The 19,388-nt window shown below is 64.3% G+C and overlaps 1 protein-coding gene across 6 annotated transcripts; it reads left to right on the plus strand.

Annotated features, from left to right (window-relative positions):
• Nucleotides 1-6,826: 6,826 nt before the first annotated feature.
• On the plus strand, nucleotides 6,827-19,187 carry FAAP100 (FA core complex associated protein 100). Of its 6 annotated transcripts, none has more exons than XM_075014708.1 (10): nucleotides 6,827-6,893; nucleotides 7,303-7,479; nucleotides 9,264-9,382; nucleotides 10,531-11,495; nucleotides 13,010-13,163; nucleotides 13,925-14,709; nucleotides 15,546-15,682; nucleotides 17,224-17,340; nucleotides 18,085-18,174; nucleotides 18,459-19,187. In XM_075014708.1, exons 2-10 carry the CDS (start codon nucleotides 7,315-7,317, stop codon nucleotides 18,582-18,584), a joined length of 2,658 nt encoding a protein of 885 aa, XP_074870809.1. In that variant the 5' UTR covers nucleotides 6,827-6,893; nucleotides 7,303-7,314; the 3' UTR covers nucleotides 18,585-19,187. The 6 variants fall into 6 exon arrangements, 4 of the variants coding, with proteins under 4 accessions (XP_074870809.1, XP_074870811.1, XP_074870812.1 ...); XM_075014710.1 differs by having other exon boundaries at nucleotides 18,088-18,174; XR_012648263.1 differs by lacking the exon at nucleotides 18,459-19,187 and having other exon boundaries at nucleotides 15,546-15,693; nucleotides 18,088-18,119.
• Nucleotides 19,188-19,388: the final 201 nt, after the last annotated feature.

Genomic DNA, 19,388 nt, shown 5'->3' on the forward strand with positions numbered 1-19,388 from the left:
GGCTGCTAAATGTAATGCTACCAGCAAGATGCTGCACAGCATCACCGGCCGCTGACGAGGCTCGCTCCCCGGCCATCGAAATGCAGCCACTTCTGGGGTGGGATGTGGTGGTGTTATATCAGCAGCGTGGCCGAGGTGTATCCCTTCTCCAGGGCGAGAGCCTGGAAGGCTGTAGAGAGCCAAAGTTCTTACAAAACTGCCCAGGAGCCCTGTGGAGCCCACGAATGGCTGGATGTACCCCCGGGAGCTGGGGCCACCCTTAGCCCAGCTCCTGTCTCCGGAGGCCCCTGCTCGCCAACTTCCCCCAGCCCTGGCTTTCTCCCCCCAGCAGCTGGCCTGGCCTGACCCTGCCCTGGAGCCAGCCAGCAGGGCACAGCCCAGCGTCCCTGGGGTTCACAACTGCCTCGGGTTCTCTGCAGGGTCTGCCCTGCCCTCGCTGTCCCTGGGGCAGGGGCGCTGCTGTGGTTAGCTGGAGCTCGGGGTCAGTGACCGTGTGCCCAGGTCGGGTCGGGTCAGGTCAGGGCAGGGATGGGCCAAGAGCTCGGGATGCTCCACTCGCAGGTCTGAGCGCCAGCCCCTGCAGTCAGGACAGGCTCTGCCCCTGACAAAGTCCAAGCGCAGCACAGGCTGCTGGAACTGCTGGGCTGCGTCTCTGGCTCTTGGGCGTCTGCCTTGCGGTCTCCCCAGCCAGCTCCCAGCCCGGGGAGGGGCCGGCAGTCATGCTCCACGCTCTCCCCAGGGCTTCTTGGCCCCAGGGAGCAGGAAACTGCAGCTCGCAGGGCCCGTGGCGGGCCAGGCAGGGCTGTTTGCAATCAGCGGCCCAGCTGCCAGACCCACATCTGGCTTGGCCGCCTGCCAGGGCAGCATGTTAAAAGGGGAAGGAGGGAGGCAGCTGAGAGCCAGAGCGAGCAGGGGGAGCCCAGGGTGGAAAGGACAGCTGCTGCCTCTCTCTGCACCGGTGCAGGGGCCCAGCATAGCAGGTAGGCAACCTTCATCCTGGCCTGGCTCACCTGCGGCACCAGGCCTCCCCCCGGCAGTGCGTGCCAGAGCCCCGCTTGGCTCGGGGCTGACACTGCGTGACGATGTCTCGGCAGCTGGCTCGGGCAAGGGGCTCTGCACAAGCGACTCAGGGCTGGCGCCTTGGGGAGACGCTCCACGGGGGCCCTGGCCCAGTGCCGCCTGGTGTCAGCGGGGCTGGGAGCTCTCACAGCAAGGCCTCTGCCACGTGTCCTCTGCCAAAACCTTGGAGCAAGGGGCCAGGGCAGGGAGAAGGCTCCTGTCGTCAAGCAAAGGCGAGGCGAGCTGGGAAGGGGACCAGCTGAGCGGGGAACACTGGCCCCTTCTTGCCAGTCCCTGGCTCAGGCTCTGCCTGCCGCTGCCCCGGGCAGCTCAGAAATCTTTTCCCCTTGGAGCACAGGGCTGCCGCCTGTCTGCCCCGCCCCAGGCCCAGTCCTGTGGGGTTCCCATCCTGCCCGAGAGATTTACGGGAAAGATCGGGAATCCAGAAAGGACGGGCCAACAGCTGCACAGGGCCAGGGCCCCACGGCTGCAAGAAACCCCCAAAGCTCGGAGCCGGGGGTAAGTGCACAGCAAGGCCCGTCCTGCCCCTGCTCTGGCTGCCAGGCATGGAGCTCGGGGCAGAGGCCAGGCCCCGAAGGCCCCTTGGTGCCCAGGGGGAGCTGTTCCTGGAGCTGCCAGCGCAGGATGAGCTTTAATTCAACAGGCATCATTAGTGCTGCAGCCTCCAGACCAGTCCTGCAGGGGTGGCCACCCACCTAGTTGGCACCTGGGCAGCAGCTGTGGGGCAGGCTTGGTGGGGGGGGGGGCTGTGGGTGGGGAGGGGTGGGGTGCAGTGGGGCATTTGTTCCGATCTCTCCCAGATCCCCTACCTCCCTCAGAGCACCATGGAACGGCTTCTCCCCCTACTGCTCTGTGTGGCTCTCAGCTGTGCCGCAAAGCCCCGGCAGCAGCCAGCGGAATGGGACTACAGAGCCGAAGGTACCTGCCCCGCTCCAACCCCCGGGGACCCCAGCGCCGCTATAATCAGCTGGGCCCGGGTGCCTGCAGACACCCCAGCCGCACGGCCCAGCACCCCATGTCAGCCCAGTGGCGTGTGCCAGCGAGAAGTGGCCCCTAGCTCAGAACTGGACTCCTGGGTTCCGTGGCCAGCTGACGGTGCCCTGCTGAGTGTGACCATGAACCACTCGCTGCCCCGGGTGCCTCAGTTTCCCCTGCTAGATGCAGGGATCATAACCCTGTGCTCCCTCCCCAGACCGGGAGGGGAAATGAGCTGCTCTGTGCTGGGCTTCGGGCTCCCCGGATGGACGGTGCCGGGGTGAGCAACGGGCCTGGGAATCGCAGTGTCTCTGAGGGAAGTGGACCTGGCGCAGGTGGAGCCACCGTGGCCCTGTGAGCAGGCAGGGAGGGGCGCTGTGGGCCAGCTCCACCCCCGCAGCTGGGGCCGTCGTGGGCCCACGCGGGTTTGTCTCCTTCCCAGCCAACAAGGTGAACCTGCGGGGCTGTGCCAACCTCACCGTGGTCCTGGACAACTGGAAATTCGCCATCGTGACAGAGATCAAGAACCTGCTCCTGTACGACCACCAGACCGTGCTCCCCGACTACAGCAGGTGAGCCGGGGCGCCGGAGCCTGCGGCAGGCGGCTGAGCCGAGGGAGCCAGGCTGGGCCTGGGCCTGCCAACGAGGGCATGAGGCCGGCTCCAGGTGTGGGCCCAGAGCGGGGTGTTTGGGGTGTCCAGTTGCTAACATGCATGGCCAGGCCCCTGTGTGGCACTGGGGAAATGCTGGGCTGAACCAGGCCCAACCAGCTGGCACTGAGAGGGAAGCAAGGCCCCATCCCAGGTTGGGGGGCAGACCCTAGTGCAGCCTGGGGGGAAGCTCAGACACACACACACACACCCCTGTCCTGCCGCAGGATCAAATCCCTTTCGGAAGCCCTCGACGACCTGTACAAAGAGTTCAACGCGCTGAAGGGCCGGCTGGGGGAGCTGACCACCCGCTTCGAGGGCGTGGAGGCCTTTGTGGATGAGATGAACACGAGCCGAGGCCAGACTCCCGCCAAGCCTGCCCCCAGGCCTGCCCAGCCGGAGGCTGACAAACCAGCCGCTGCCTTCCCAGCCAAGCGACGCCGCGTGCTGGTCAGGAACAACAGGAAGCCTGTGGAGCCGGCGGCAGAACGGTCTCAGTAGCAGCCCCTGCTGCACTCCCCTGGGCCGGATACACCGCGGACTTTCCCACGCGCGTAGAGCCTGCGTCTCTCTCTTCCCGAAAGGGACGTTTCCTCGCAGGTGGCTGCAGCACTCGCAGCAGGAGGCGCTGCAGCCAGGCCCTTGGCCTTCCCCTGCCCTCTGGAGCAGCACTGGGACATCCACCTGCCACTCCCCACCCTGCACCAGCGCCGGCAGGGCAGCCTCAGGCTCACGTTCTGCGGGGAGACCCCGGACCACCAAATAACCAGTGAGGCTGCTTGGGGCCAGCGCCAGGGGCTGAGGGAGTTCGGCCCGGGCCAGGGCAGGGAGGATGGGGGCAGTGTGCAAAGCCCAGGCTGCAGCTAACTCAGCCCTTGTTTGCAGCACCGGGCGGATTCTTTACTAGCCGGGTCTGCCTCTCCTCAGCCCACGGCTGCGGTCCCTGGCGGGGAAGGGAAGCCGATCTGAACTCAGCTGGGCCGGGGCCGTGCAGGGAGGCACCACACCCGGGGGTGGGTAGCTCGCCCGCAGGGTGCCCGCTGGGCTGGGCCGGGCGAGCTTGCAGGTGCAGGTGCAGGTGATCTGTGGCCAGGGCCATGGTGGATGTGGGCAGGAGAGGGGGTGGCTTAGCCTGCTGGCTGGGGGAGGGGTGAGTCCCTTGAATGCCCCCCCCCACCCAGCGGGGCTGGCCGGCCCTCCCGGCACTCGCAGGGCGACGCCCTCCCTTTCTGGAACTCCAAGGCTGGAGGCAAAACAAACCAACAAAAAATCTTGGCAATGAAGGAGCTGCTGGTTCTGCTCCTTTCCTCCCCGCCCCGCCCCGGGAGCCAGAACCCGCGGGGTGGGGTGAGCTGGGGGGACATCAGGGCTGGCAGAAGGCCGAGGTGCCACGTAGCAAACGCTCCCTGACAGCAGCGCAGCTGCCCAGCCGTTCCCTCCGGCGTGAGAGCTGCAAGCCTGGCCTGCCCCAAACCTCTGGGTCTGAGGAGCTCCCAGTCTGCCTCTCACGTGCAACACAGTGAGGTGCAGGAGGCCCAAAGCAGCCACGTGTTGGGGCCACGAGAGCAAATCTGCCCTGGGCCCCCAGGGCCGTAGCACCTGGGCCTCGTTTGCATGCAACAGGAGAGGCCTGGGGCCCCTGTGGGGCAGGGCTGTGCCAGGGCCAGCTCGCCCATTGCTTCGCCTGTCTGTCACACAAGCTCCTGCTCTCTCGCTTCCTATCTGGCATTCCTTCCCGCTGCCCAGCGGGTCCCTCGTGCGCGTGGGCCGGGGTGCACCAGGGGAGTCTGTCCCCCGCCTTCCAATAAAGAGATTTCCATTACCCTCACCACCTGCTGGAATCTCACCGGAAAAGTCAGCCCCCACCAGCCAGGGGCTAGCACGGCTGTGATCCTGGTGGGGATGCTGCGACCCCCTCCCTCCTAATGCATCTCCACCAGGCCATGTCCTCGTGTGGGTGGGCTCTTGTTACACTGCCTCGTGTGAGCCCGCTGGCCAGGCACAAGTGCTGGGGCGCAGGCTGTTGTGTGGGTTTCACCAGGCTGAAGCTAAAGGCCTCACAAGTAACCTTAGGAAGAATTCCAGCCCTTTCCAGAGCTGCGCTCTGGCGGCTGACGGGCTTGGCACTGGTTTGTCTCGCCTCTTAGCCACCACGCTAGGTGGTCAGGTAGACACATTGGAGGGTAGGGATTGGGTCCAAAGTGACCTAGACAAATTGGAGGATTGGGCCAAAAGAAATCTTATGAGGTTCAACAAGCAGAAGTGCAGCGTCCTGCACGTGGGACGGAGGAATCCCAAGCATTGTTACAGGCTGGGGACTGACTGGCTAAGTAGCAGTGCAGCAGAAAAGGACCTGGGGATTACAGTGGATGAGAGGATGGATATGAATCAATAGAGTGCCCTTGCAGCCAAGAAGGCTAACAGCACATTTTGGTGCTTTAGGAGAAATATTTCCAGCAGATCTAGAGAAGTTATTATTCCCCTCTACTCAGCACTGGTGAGGCCACATCTGGAGTACTGCGTCCAGTTCTGGGGCCCCCAGTACAGAAAGGATGTGGAAGCATGGGAAAGGGTTCAGCGGAGTGCAACAAAAATGAGTAAGGGGCTGGAGCACATGACCTATGAGGAGAGGCTGAGAGAGTTGGGCTTATTTAGTTTGCAGAAGAGAAGACTGAGGGGCAATTTGATAGCAGCCTGCAACTTCTGGAAGGGGGCTCTAAGGAGGATGGAGAGAGACTGTTCTCAGTGGTGACAGATGGCAGAACAAGGAGCGATGGTCTCAAGTTACAGAGGGGGAGGTGTAGGTTGGATATTAGGAAGAACTATTTCCCCAGGAGGCAGGTGAAGCACTGGAATGTGTTACCGAGACAGGTGGTGGAATCTCCATCCCTAGAGGTTTTTAAGTCCTGGCTGGGATGGTTTAGTTGGGGTTGATCCTGCTTTGGGCAGGGGGCTGGACTCGATGACCCCTGAGGTCCCGTCCAGCCCTGGGAGTCTATGAATCAGTTCCAGGTCGATGGTTTAAATCCAGCTGAGGGTGGGTGTCTCCAAGTCTGTGCCCCCTCATAAGATTGCCCCCCATGCAGGATTAACTAGCACCTTGGTTCACAATCTCAGCAGTCAGACTGGGCAGCCACTCACGTCCCTTCTCAGCCAGGGCAGGTGTGGTGTATATACGCCATCACTGCCCTGGGCTGGGCTGGGCTGAACCACAGGGCTGCTGTTTGGTGCTCTGCCAGCTGTGGACCCCAAATGCTCCACAAGAGGGCAGTGTCATTGCACAGCTGGGGAAACTGAGGCAGGGAAAGGCCTTTTCCCGCAAAGCTGTACAGCAAGGCTGGCAGAGCTGGGGAGCGACCCCTGGGCTCCTAATGCCATGCCCGCCCCCCGCCGCTTTGCCCTGCCCTGCCTGTGGGGCCCCCAGCACGTGTTGGAAACACTCAGCGGGGCCGGCTCTCGGCCCTGCTCCTGCAGAGCCAGCCTTGTGCTCAAAGCTCCGCTCCTCTGCTTCAGGGCAACCAGGGTCCCCCTCAGGCCAGCCCCCCAGCCGCCCCGTCCCCTGCGGCGGTGCCTGGGAGCTCCCACAGGGTGCCCCAGAGCCCTGCTGCCGGCGGGTCGCTCTGGCCTGTGCCTCCCTCCCGCGAGTCTTGGAAGCAACAGGGGGTGGGAGTGTGGGGCTCACACTGCAGATTTTGGGGTGCGGGGCCCATCTTGCAGCTCCCCTGCAGGGCACTCACAGAGCCCGGGGTCAGCAACACCAGGCAGGCTGGACGCCTGGGTTCTCTCCCCGGCATGGGGGGCGGGGCTGGGACCCCGGACGCCTGGGTTCTCTCCCCGGCATGGGGGGGGGGCGGGGCTGGGACCCCGGACGCCTGGGTTCTCTCCCCGGCATGGGGGGCGGGGCTGGGACCCCGGACGCCTGGGTTCTCTCCCCGGCATGGGGGGGGGCGGGGCTGGGACCCCGGACGCCTGGGTTCTCTCCCCGGCATGGGGGGGGGCGGGGCTGGGACCCCGGACGCCTGGGTTCTCTCCCCGGCTGCGCTCCTAGCGGCCCGCCCCGGGGAGGGGGGGGTGTCACATCCAGCCCCTCCCACTCCAGCCCCTCCCCGCTTTACGGCCTGTCGCAAACACCCCGCCCCATTGCGGCGGCCGCGGAGGGAGCCGTAAGGCGGAGCCGCCTCCGCCCCGGTACCTGTGGCTCGCAGCCCCGGGGAGGGGAGGGGAGCCGGGGGGGGTCCCGCGGGGTGGGGGGGGCGGAGGGGAGCCGGTGGGGTCCCGCGGGGTGGGGGGGTCGGGGGAGGGAGCCGGGAGCCGGGGGGGTCCCGCGGGTTTGGGGGGGGCGGAGGGGAGCCGGGGGGGTCCCGCGGGTTTGGGGGGGGGCGGAGGGGAGCCGGGGGGTCCCGCGGGTTTGGGGGGGGGCGGAGGGGAGCCGGGGGGTCCCGCGGGGTGGGGGGAGGGCCGGGCCTGCCCTGCCCTGCCCTGCCCCTGCGGACGTTCGCTGCTCGTTGGTGCCGGGGGGGGGGGGGGTGACGGTGTGGGGCCCCCCCAGCTTAGCGCTGCCCCCCCCCGCCCTGACCCGCCCCCCCCCCCCCCGCAGGTCGGCCGGAGGATGGCGCAGGTGGGGCACCGCGTGGATTACCTGGCCGGGTTCTGCTGCCCGGTCGGGGGGCTGGCGGCGGGCAAGCCCCGGGTGCTGTGCCACGAGAAGCAGATCTACCTGTCCAACGGCAGCGAGTTCGTCTACGTCTACGACCAGGAGGGGAAACTGCTGCAGGTGAGTCCCCCCCCCCCCCCACCGGCTGCCCCCCGGCGCCCCCGCGGTGAGACGCCGGGAGAGGGGCAAATCGCAGAACCTCGGCGCCCCCGAAGGAGCATCGCTTGCCCTGCCGCACGGGCGGCGTGGGGACGCTGGGGCTCCCGAGCCTTGCGTCCTGGGCCGTCCAGCGAGGGCCCGTACGGAGGGACGGCTCCTCTGCTCCCAGGGGGCACGGCCGAGGCGTCAGCGACCTTCTGCAGCTTCTCGGATGTTTGCCAGACAAAGACGGGGCAGGTTCACCAGTGGGACTGCTGGAAGTTCGGCTCCGTCGTCCTCACTGGACGGGTTTGCCAATGTGCGCAATGCCCGCGGAAGTCACTGGAGCTTCGGGGTTCTCGGCACTTCTGAAATTGGGCCATTTGTTTAAGGGCCTAGCCCCTCAGGTGTGAACATCTTGGGCGTGGCTTCTGCCACCAATGACCTCCTACTAGCCAGCCGGCCTCCTCCATCCATTTCCACAGCTCCAACTCCATGTATGTCTCGTTTAGCAGGGTTGGAGCTTCAATGTTAGTAGGGCTTCAAATAAGCGATTTCTTGAAGGATAAAGGGTGCTTTTCAGCCCTTTTCCTCATTTCCTGGTACAAATAGCTTAATTAAAATGACCGAGACCTTCTCCTTTTTGCAACAAGAGGACGAGCTTTGTGCTCCGTGGATTTGTCCCTTTTCTTTGCTGTGATAAGCAGCAGAGCAAGCATCAAGCTTGACGTGTCATCCTTTTTAATTGATGCTTGTGATCGTTTCTCAGGAAGCCATCAGGGTGAGATCAGAATTAGCCTCCTACATGTTTTTTTCTCTCTCTCAGGGAAGTAGGTCATCTCTGGGGTTTGAATTTCTCTTTTTTTTTCCCCATCCTCAGCTAGCACAGAACACTGAATGTTTGCTTTGAATTTGTGTGTGCGCATGTGCTACTCTTTCAGCATTGCAACCGTGATCTTCCCTTTGTATATCCCACACACTGTAAAGCTGCACTTGCTTTCATCCCCAGAGCAATGCAGCCATCTCTGGGGTGAAACATGTCACGTGCTTACAGCACACAGCAGCAACGATGCCGTCGTTTAGCCTTGAAGTGAGGAATGCTGGACCGTGTCTTAAAATAATTATTTTACATTTAGAAATATCCCAGCCATATTGTCTGTGAATGGTTTTGCTTCTAGCAGTTAGGCTATTCAGAAAATGGGTGGTTAATTTACAGTTGTTCTATATGTGCCCCCTCAGCTAGTGACAGGCGAAATCTGGTCCAGCTAACGTTTCCTTTAGACACGTGAGAGAAGTTTGCTCATTGGAAGGTTGCAAATGTTTGTGTCGAACGACGTGCGCAGCCACACATGTATGTTTTCACGTTGTCACCTGTCCAAGTGTCCCTGCCGAGTGTAAGCTGGTGCCTCGCACAGCGCCGGCCAGCTCTCATCCCGTCCGTACCTGTACAGGCCGCTCTCAAGTGAGCGCTGGGGGGACATGAAGGGCCAGACCCTCCTTCGGTGTAAGTGGCCTCGTTCCACTGATATTCCCAGGGTCTTGTCTTCCCATATGGCAGCGGTGCTGGAGGGCTGGCTGCTTAAAAGGAGGCGGGATTGCGAAAGCTGACACTGGCTTGATGGTCCTGCTCTGAGAAGCACCAGGCAGATGCTGTGAGTTTTGCAGGAGCAGCTGGGAGGCTGTTTAAAACCCAGGCGCAAGCTTTCCTCCACCCTCCAGTCCTGGCTTCAGGCAACTGACGGTTTCTTTCCCTTTTCACCGTCTAGGCCATCTACAGGTTTCCTGATCAAGTGTGGCATGTGGAACTCCTCCCCCTTCAAAGGCAGCTCTACATCCTGTGTGCTGGAAATGGCATTTTCTGTGTCTCCCTGGACCAGCAGAGCAGGTGAGAGGGGACGCAGTCCTGCCAAGGACAGGTGTCCTAGCATGAGGAGCAGGTGCCTTTGGTTGGAGTCTCGGGATGGCCCTGAAGGAAGGTGGTCTACGAGCATTTCCTACCCCGCGATTTCTCTATGACCATCCACATATTCCTTCTGTTTGCCCTCACCTGAGGTGTGGTGGCCCTGTGCCGTGATAGAACTGGCAAACACCTGTTCTTCTGAGTCACCCTAAAAGAACCAACCCCCTGGCAGCAGGGTGTCTGCTGGTGCCCAGCCCGTGCAGTGCGCTCTCCATCCCCCAGTGCTGCCTGGTGTGGGAGGGGTACGGGCTTGCAGAGATGCCTGTTGGAAGAGTCCATGAGAGGACAGGGAGCGCCGGGCCTTTATTTGCTGGGCGGCGGGGTGCCCTCCCATGATCTGAGGGCCGAGCGTGCCCGTATACTGAGGCTGGCTGCCCGCCTGGTGGGTCGACATCTGCTTGCTTCAAGGCACGTTTGTTAAAACCCACTTGGAAAAGGGCTCAGCTCTCCGGCTGGTTTGGTGCTGTCCTAGCTGTGCATCTGCTCTGTGGGTTAGACCGCCCTGCCTTGCATCCTGCACAGACCGTTTCCTGTTACTCCAAAGGCAGCCGGTGGTGCACCGCGCCTCGCCCCGGAGCGTGCTTTGTTGGGAGAAGAGGGGAAGCTCCCTGACTCCGGGCTCAGCCTGACCTTTAAGGTCCTGGTTCCCCTTAGCCAGCACTTGACTAATCAGCACTCACAGCTGGTGTAACTGACGGGTGACTAGCCCGGTACAGCCCAATGCAGACAGCCTTGTGTCTGGCACTTGTGCTTCGTCCTGTCCGCATACACGCACCCAGCAGCTCCCACTGGTGCTGGGGGGTAGCGGGGGGGGCACGGCTGGGTCAGGCGCTCCTCCTCACCCAGGCAGAAGGGACCAAAAGCGTTACGGTGTTCCAAGCCCCTCGCTCCTGTGGGGCATTGGCCCTTCCTGCTCTCACCAGATCACTGCGCTCAGTGTAGTTCCTTGAAGCGGCTGCTCACAGCCCTCCTTTTGTCAGCTTGTCTTTGAGCGGGCGAGGCGAGAGGCCAGCTCCAGATGCGCTGGCTTTGCCCAGCGGCTGGGCCGAAAGCTTTTCCTTGTTTGCTTGAAGGTTAATGAAGCAGACGGATGGCGATGGCCGAGAAGGTGCCTCCCCTTCTAGCGTCTTCCCTGTCGACTCGGACGCCTGCATCTTCCCGGACGCCGCACTGTGCGCCTTCACGCTCCTGGGCGAGGCGGTCATCACCCTGTCCCAGGCTCAGGGCAAATGGTGGTTGAAACTCCACGAGCTTCGGGACCCTGCTCAGGACAGCCAGCCCTGCCGGCAGATCAGCCAAGTGGGATTCTCCACCGGCGACCAAACTGGAGATGAAGGGGATGCGTCGCCCTCATGCTTCCTTCCCGTCTTGTGCTGCACAGCCGCGCCCGGCACAGCTGGGCCCGGGGAGGCTCTGTGGTGCTCAGGGGGGTTCACGCTGGAGGAGCCACTCTTCAGCCTGCTCTTTGGCATAGACGCTGCCATGCTCAACTCTCCCATGATTCTCTGCGGCTTCCCGGACGGACGGTTGTGCTGTGTGCCGCTGAAGGCCCTCAGTTCCTCGCAAGCGGTTGAGGCCTGTGGTGACGTTGCAGGCCAGGATCTGCCCGTGAAGGTCCTTCACCATTTGGAAGAGCCTGTGGTCTTCATTGGAGCCTTGCGAACAGAACACAGAGCCCCAGAGAGCCCCGATGACCAGCAGCCGTTTGAAGACCTGGGCTGCGACTGCGTCGTGGTGGTCGGGCACTACGGCAAGATGGCGGCCATGAAGGCGGAGCGCGGAGGAGAGGCCAAGGTCCCGGAGGTCAGGGAGTACTACCTGCAAGGGCCGGTCCTGTGCGCAGCGTGCGGCGGTGGCAGCCGGATGTATTACAGCACGTACTCCGACATCTCCGCCGTCGACCTGGATTGGGTCAGCAATGCTTCCGACCCCGAGAGCGTAGATAGCGCTGCCTCCGGCCTCCCTCCCGTTCTCTCGCCAGCCAGTTTAAGTATCTGTAGCGTTGTGGCGCTTTCCTTGTCTTCTCGGGCCTCAGAAGGTACCGCCAGCCGTAAAATCAATTGTCATTCGCGGGGCTGAAATGGGAGGAATAGCTTTGTCCTAACTGCATAGTCCTGTTTCTACCTCTCCACCATTCCTCGTTAAAGGTCCAGCTTCCATTGGCTCACCCTCGTTATTGTAAGTTGTTTGCATCAAGCACACCGAGCCAGGAATTGGCTGGGAGAGGCAGCGTCCTGTGTGTTCAGAGATCAGCTCCCCATGTGGCTCTCTTTGTGGTGTCCGTGTGGGGGTGTGTGTCCCGCCTTGGTGCAGTAGGCCGTGCGGTCACAGGCAGAGGGCTTGTGCTCTCTGTGATGCGGACCGGGGGCTGCTGTGTCTGACAGAGGTAGGATCCTGCGTGGAGTGGCGCTAGGGCGAGCCCAAATCGAGCCAAGCGCAAAGCTTCCCAAAAGGCAATTTCCAGCCCACTCCCCCGGCTGGCTGGGCAGAGAGCTCCGCAGCGACGAGCTCCGTATGCTCCTTTCCTCCTCCCGCCTGGCAGCCCCGTGCCCGGCTGCTGCTCCCCGGTGAGGGCTGGGGACACAGACGTGTTCTTGCTCAGAGTGGAGGGCGCTAGTCGGCCCAGGCCGGGACAGCTGGAACCTGTCGCACTCTGCTGTGCGTAGAGATGGGGCCAGCAGGGGCTGGGGGGGTGGTTGTTAGCTCTTACCTGAGCCCTGTAACCTGGTGGCTTTGCAAACACGTGAGCATTAAAGAATCTGCAAGAGAGCCAGGTGGCAAGGCAGGGTGCAGCTGGCAGGTCCACCGAGCTCGGGCAGCACCCTGCACCAGCACGTCTCCCGACCGCAGCGGGCGCCTGCCTGGAGCCAGGCTCTTTGCATGCTAGCAGCTCGCGTGCTCCGGCTGCACAGTCTGCAGCTTCCGCCTCGGCCTGAAATGCTGCCTGGCTCTGGCAGTCCAGGATCGGCAGCGGGCAGCACAGAGCTCTTCCCATGCAGCTGGTCCTGGTAACAGGGAGGGAGGGGCAGGGCGGGAGCAGAGCGTGTGCCAGCCGCCTGCAGGGAACTGCTCTGGCTGGCAACATGCTGGGTGTGTGGGTACCTGCTGCCGCCTCTGCAAAGTCCTTGGCAGTCTCCAGATTGCTTGTGCAGGACCCCTGGTGTTTTGGGCTGGCCTGAAATGGGGGTGTGAGCCTGCAGGGATTGGGTTCTGCTGGGAGAGGTCTTACCCCCATCCCCCACTGCTCCCGGAAAGCAGCGCCTAGTTGGGGGTGCTCTGTGGCAGTGTTAAACCCCAGCCCTGGGTGCGGAGGGGCTTGCCGAGGTGGGGCCAGTCTGCGGGCCCTTGGTGGGACCGTGTGGTGGTCCCTGCAACCGAGTGGGGTGGCTCCATTCTGTTGCGGGTGGGTGCAGGGCCCAGGCGCAGAGAACGTCATCCCATCTGTCTGTCTCCGCTCTCGGCTGCATGCTGCTCCCTGTCGCGTCACGGGCCGCGCGTGCTTTGTCTGTGTGCTGGCAGCTAACCCACTTCTCTCTGCGCGTGCCTCCCCAGGGGACTCGGAGCTGCTGGCTTTGTCTGCCAAAGGCCGACTGATGAGCTGTGACTTATGCAGCCCCGACGACCCTCACCCTGTCCAGCTGACCCCCGAGAAAGCCGGCCAAAGGATTAAGGAGCTGCTGTCTGGGATAGGCAACGTCTCAGAGAGGTAAAGGGCAGCTTGCGAGTCCCTCTGGCTTCTCTTGCAGCTGCTGCTGGCTCAGGGGCAGGAGCAAAGTGCCCCAGGGGATAAAAAAGCGTTGTCTGCAGCCAGCGCTGCTTGCTGCCCTTCTGCCTTGGGAGCGGAGAGCTCAGGGGTGCTGAGTGGCACAGGCGACACAGGGCTGGCTGACTCCTGAGCACCCCAAAGTGGTGTCAGGCAGGGCAGATGTGAGCCACCTTCTCAACTGCACGCCACCTGGGTTTGTCCCTCGTGCTCCAGGTTCCTGCCACTGCTGGAGCTGCTTTTGGGGCCACCTGCAGCTCTTTGCGTTGCTCTTGGCTGAGCTCTGGAGCGCCCCCCTGCTCCGGAACGGGCTAGCGTTGCTGTGGGCTGCACCGGCCTGGGCTCGCTCAGTCGATCCCTGGGGCGCCGTGTCCTCGTGCGTGGTAAGAACGAAGGCTCGTGCAGGGATCCGGGCGCTCGGCCTGCGCTGCACTTGAAGTAGTTGACGCTCCAAAGCCACGGTGCCTTGCAGGGCTCCCGCTGCCGCTTTCCCTCTGTGCCAAATGCACCTTGTTCTGCGGAGCCAGTGGAAACGCCGGCTGGGGGCGCTCTGCCGGTCAGCTGGCAGCGGCCCAAGCACCGGGGTCCTGGGACTGCCGCTGGCCAGGTGCGCATCGCCTCGGGTGCTGGCCTTCGGCCCCCTGGCTTTGTGCCTGCTTGGCTCTCCATGTGCCCGGGCAGTAAGCGAGCGCTGCTCCCCCCAGGGTCTCTTTCCTGAAGAAGGCTGTGGACCAGAAGAACCGAGCGCTGAGCAGCCTGAACCAGGTGATGAACGTGAGCGCTGCGCTGCTCTCCAACCAGGATGGCCGCAAGCCCGTCACCTGCACCGTCACCGCCGGCTGGAGCCGCCTGCTGCTGCGCGACACCTGGACCGTCTCCTGCGTGCTGGAGAACGCAAGCGAGTGCAGCCTGGAGCACGGCTGGACCCTCTGCGTCCAGGTGTTCGCCAGCTCCTGCGCCTTCGATGAAGACTCCGAGGACTCGGCCACCACGTTCACCTTCCCCATCGACCAGCTCCTCCCGGGGAGCAAGAGGGAGGTGACGCTGCCGCTCGGCACTGCCGAGGGCGCCAAGCTGGAGCTGCCTCTGACCGTCTCCTGTGCTCTCTTCTACAGCCTGCGAGAGATTCTGGACAGTGCGTCCGACTCCGACGAGTCACTGGATGACCTGCTTCCTGATGACTCTCCCGGCCTCTCCCCAGACAAAGACGGGATCTGCCTGCCCCTGAGCGAATGCACCATCGACATTTTGCAGTGCCTTCGCCTGGATGACAGCACTGTGCCTGGAGCGCTCGCCACCCCGGCTGACCCGGTGGAAACCTTCCTGGAAGTATCCAGCCGGCAGTCTGACCCCAGCAGCATGGAGGTCTGCGGCCAGCTGCTTCCCAAGGCACCGGACGCCCCGGGAGAGGAGTACGTGCCCCCATCTGTGGCTTCGATCCGGGTTTCCTCGGAGCTGCTGAAAAACGCCTTGAAGAACTTCTGTGAAGGTTGGTAACTCTGGGCCGTTGCTGAGCCTCAGGGAGCCTCTGCCCAGGCGGGTTCGCTATAGCGGTCCCCTGCGCGGGGCTGGGCTCTGGCCGCTCGCCAGCAGCTGTTCCCGTCAGAGGCTCTTTGGCTTGTCTGGCTTCCAGGGTGTAGCTCGTGGTGGGCTGCTGGGCTGCAGATAAGGAACGTCGCAGCTTGTGGGAGCTATGTGGCCGGCCTGCCCGGCCATTCAGATGCCACCTGCTTGGTTCAGCTGGAGTGAGCACTGAGGGGTGCCTGACTCCCAGCTGTCTGCAGCAAGAAGGCCCGGGCCAGGCCAGGTTCCAGACCGCCATACGCCAGGGTGTTATCATCCTGCCTGAGCGTGACCCCAGGTCTGAGCCTGGGACACAAAGATCCCGGTGCCTTGGGCTCTGCAGCATGGGCCCACTCAAAACCAGCAGCTACCAGCTGCTCCCCTTCCCCGGGGAGAACGGGTGGGAGGGACCTGCCTCTGCCAGGCCCAGCCCCTCCTCTGTGGCCCAGCCGAGAGCTGCCCAGCTGTCTCTCATGGGCACCCTGCAGCACTGGCTGGGGCTGTTTCCTTCCCGCCTTGCGTGCCCCCCCGCGTGGTGTGTGCAGCCTTGTGCCCTCCCTCATGCCACAGGAGTGTGGCTGGGCGCCTGGGGGAGTCGGCTCTGGGCTGCGGTCCTCTCCGCCTGGGCTCAGTGGCACGGCTGCTGCGAGGGAGGCAGCAGGCTCGCATCTGGCGAGCCGTCGTTTGGCGACCCCTGGCGCCCTGTGGGGCTGAGCGCATGCAGCCCCTCACCAGCCCTGCTTTCTCTCCTCTCGCCCGCAGGCGCCCCGCTCTGCTCTGCCAGTCTGCAGTGGCTGCTGGCGGAGAACGCCGCGGCTGCGGCGCTGAGGAGCCGGGATGTGTCCGCCGTGCGGGGCCTGGCTCCCCGTGGAGGCGAGGTGCAGCTGCTCGTCCGAGAGGCAAGGAATGGGTTAGCTCTGCAGGGAAACAGCCCCGCTGCCCCTGGGAGGAGCTGGCTTGTACTCCAGAGCCCTGCGGCAGGGGCCTGGCTCTGCCGGAGGAGACCCAGTGGGGGCGGAAGGAAGGCTCTGGTCCCTTCGGAGCTCGGCAGAGCCCCACTCACGGACTCGGTGCTCGGCCTGCTGGTTACATCTCGGGGGCGGGGGGGGCGAGCCCTGGGGCACCGAGGGCTGCACTCGTGGGGCGTTGGCTGCGTCGCCGGGCTCTGGGCCCTGGCGTGCTAATGGCTGAAAGCCCAGCTGACTGCTCCCCCCTGCGTTCCACAGAGGCCCCTGCTCTCTGTGAGAGCAACGGGGCCGGGGCTCATCTGAGCACCTCACTCGGAGCCAGAGGGGCATCACCCTGTCACGGGGTTGGCTCACGGGTAAGGAATGAGGTCGGGGGCCAGCTCCCAGCCTGCACCGGCTCCCTTCTCCCCCACCTCCATTTGGCCGCCCTTGGGCCTCACTCCCAGGGGTCTACGCTGCACCTGGGCCAAGGCTCTGGGTGCCTGGCAGAGCAGGGGACTGACTGGGGGATGCCTGAAAAATCCTGGCCTCCGAGACTGATGCTGGCTCCCAGTCGGGGCGGAGGCTGGCTGCTCATCTCTGCCGCGTTTGGACACCTGGCCCTGCGCTCGGACCTGAGCAGAGCCAGCAGCTCTGGGGGGGCTGTTTCCAGGCCTGTCCCCCGGCGCAGCAGCTATTACCGATGCTGGTGTGACTCGGACCCTCTGCTGCCCACCCCAGCTGCTCTTCCTGGCCCTGGCTTGACCCGACCCCCCCCCCCCGGTGATGGCCCTGATTTGGCCTCAGACTTGGCTGCAGGACCTGAGGGAGCGAAGCAGCAAAGCTCTGGCTTTAGCTGCCCCTGTGGCTCGCTGCGCTGAGCGAGGGGGAGCGTGGCTGGTGCCGGGGTAAGTCCGACCTGCCTCAGCTTCTCCCCCTCCACGCGCCAATCCCTCGCCGCGTGCCCGGAGGAGACGGAGCCTGCGCTCCTCCTGCGGCTGGGCCCAGCTGGCCGTGTGCTGCGCTGCCCTGCGTCACGTTGCTGCGCGCATGAGAGCGTGAACGCTGCCAATGCGATTAGTGCCAGCGGATTGTGCTCGGACCCCCTGGGGACCAGCTGCTGCATTGTCTCCTGCCTGCCCCAGTGCTGCCTCTGCCTCCCTGGCTCCGGTCCCAAAGCCATGGGCTTGAGGGACCACCGCCTGATGTGGGCCCCAGAGCAGCTGCAGTTCAGGAGACCCCCCCAGCCTTGTCCTGGGAAGGGAGCTGGTTGGGCCAGGGCAGCTGGCGGGGAAGCAGCCCCCTCCTTCCTGGCCTGGAGGTTCCCAGTGCGCCGGAGCACAGATTGCTCTGGCTGCTGGGATCTGCCTCTAACCCGCCTCCGTCCACAGCCACACTGTGGGGCTGCCCCGGGGTCCAGGCCCCTGCCCTCTGCACAGCCAGCCCCTCTCAGCTGGACAATGTTTGCAGCAGGGATCTCCTCTCTCTCGCAGGTGGCTGTGAATGACCTGTGTCCAGCCGGCCCGCTCCAGGCCGTGGAGATCCTGATCCAAAGCCCTTCTCTGGCAGATCTGTGCCAAGTGCACCAGGCTGTGATCCGGCGCATCCAGGTGTGCAGCCCAGTGCTGGCCGCAGCTGCCCCCCGGCAGGAGCCTGCGACTGCGTTGGCGCTGGGCACGGTTGGAGCGGCCGTTGGGTTGGGAGGGAGCTTTGCCCGTAACTCCCGTGGCCTGGCTCTGAGCTAAGGAGGGGTCCCCGGCATCTCCCAGTTCTCTGGAGCGGCTGCTTCTGCCCCTCAGCGCTGGACTCGCCCTGCCCTTCTGGTCACCCTGGGACAGTCTTCCTGCAGCTGTCCCTGTGGCCGTGTGAGTGGCCCTGCGCTGAGCTGAGCTGAGCTGAGCAGCCAGCACCTGATTCAGCCCCAGGCTTGCTGGGGTGGGACACCTCACGCATCCCCTCCCTCTCCCAGTGTGACCCCAGAGCTGGTTCCCGGCTGCTGATCCGGCCAGGGCTTTGGCACTCCGGAACTGCTGCCTGCAGGCTTCGCGAGAGCTGCAGCCAGCCAGGCTAGACGCCAGCGGAGGCTGGAGCAGAGCCGGGGGGGAGCCAGGGTCCTTCCCCAGGTGCACAGGGAGGCTCACACTTCCAAGCAGGGTGGGCGCCAGGGTGGGGCAGCGTGTCTGATGCTGCTGCACCGAGAGGCTGGGCTTGGCCGCTCAGGGGCTGGGGAGGACGGAGCGACTCAGTGCTGAGGCCAGGGCTCAGGCATGCAGCTCGCTGGGCTCCCGGCTCCACCACCACAGGGGGGCGCTGTGAGGGCAGCTCCCGCTGATGCCAAGCGTTCTGTTCCTAAGCAGGCTCTGGTGCTGGAGCAGGCGGCCCAGGGCTCTGGCCCCCCCGACATGCGCGTGCAGTATCTGCACCAGATCCAAGCCAATCACGAGGTAGGCAGCCTTCCCGGTGGGGGGGGTGCCAGACTGGGACTCAGCCACTCCCAAAGCGCGGGGCAGGAACCGCCCAGCCCAGGCCCTGGTGTGTACCGGGCTTCTTGCAGCAGGACCAGCCCGGGCAGCCTGGCCGCGTGGAGAGCCTAGCTCCGCAGCCAGGGGGGAGTGGGGCGTTAGCCAGCGCACCAGGAGGAGCGGGGCGCTGTCCCCTGGCAGGTGCAGAGGGGTCAGGGCCTGGCTGGCTGATCCAGCCTCTTGGACCTCTTTCCTCTGCCTTGCAGATGCTGCTGAAGGACCTGCAGTCCCTGCGGGACCGTCTGTGCCTTGGGGACGAAGCAGGCGCCACGGCGGACAAGCTGCTGGAAGTGTACAGGCAGCTGCGTAACCCCAGCCTCGTCCTTCTGTGAGCGCAGGGCCCACCTTAGACCCTTGGCCTGACGGCCCCTGGGTGTGACCAGGGCGGGCGCCGGGCAGTGCTGGGTGGGTTCAGAACAGAGGGCAGAGCCAGGCCTGGGAGAGGATCGGGGCGGGTGGGGGGATGCTGGCGTTACAAGGCCCCGCCCGACAGGCACTCTAGCCCTGTGTGCCAGGCGTGAGATGGGGCCGTGTGTGTGTTTTTGTGGATGTGCTTTAAGCAGCGGGGGGGCTCCCGGCACCTGCCTGCCCTGGCAGAGCCCTAGCACTGAGCTGTGCTGTGTGGCTGGCTCCCAGGCATGGGGTGTTTGGGGTGTTACTAGACGTGCTCGTTAGCTTCACGCTCTCCAGTAGCCTTGGCCCGGCTCCTCACAGGGAGCGACTTGTCCAGCTGGGTCCCTCCCTCCCAAAGGGCTATGCCACCGCTGGGCTGGCCAGGCCGTCCCGCCCCAGCCTGCAGGGCGCGGGCTGCTGGGGGCTTGGCAGCTGTCCCTTCTCTACCGGCTGTGCCGCATGTCTCTGTGGCGTGGCCTCTCCGTCCCCACGGCCCAGTGCTTGTAAATCTGTTGTGTGCCATGAAACGGTCCTTTGCTGCTCGGCGTGTGCCTGTCTCCTTTCGTCTCCCTGCGAGTGTCCGCCGCTTGCTGCCCCCAGCCTGAAGAGCGTCTGCTCGGCTGGCAGTGCCGGCCGCTGGGCAGGGCCCCGGCAGCCCCTGGGGCCTCTTGGTTAGCAGCCTCTGCGCTGGGCCCCAGAGCCCAGCAGTGCGCCCCACGGCCCTCCTGGGAAGCTGAGAGCAG

Source organism: Carettochelys insculpta, chromosome 20, assembly GCF_033958435.1.
Source record: "Carettochelys insculpta isolate YL-2023 chromosome 20, ASM3395843v1, whole genome shotgun sequence".
NCBI lineage: Eukaryota > Metazoa > Chordata > Testudines > Carettochelyidae > Carettochelys > Carettochelys insculpta.

What these genes read in the sequence shown, in the direction of transcription:
- FAAP100 (XM_075014708.1), top strand. Translation starts at nt 7,315, where the DNA reads ATGGCGCAGGTGGGGCACCGCGTGGATTACCTGGCCGGGTTCTGCTGC. An exon ending in AGGAGGGGAAACTGCTGCAG is followed by an intron (nt 7,480 to 9,263) that starts GTGAGTCCCCCC and finishes TTCACCGTCTAG; the next exon opens with GCCATCTACAGGTTTCCTGA. An exon ending in CTTGAAGAACTTCTGTGAAG is followed by an intron (nt 14,710 to 15,545) that starts GTTGGTAACTCT and finishes TCTCGCCCGCAG; the next exon opens with GCGCCCCGCTCTGCTCTGCC.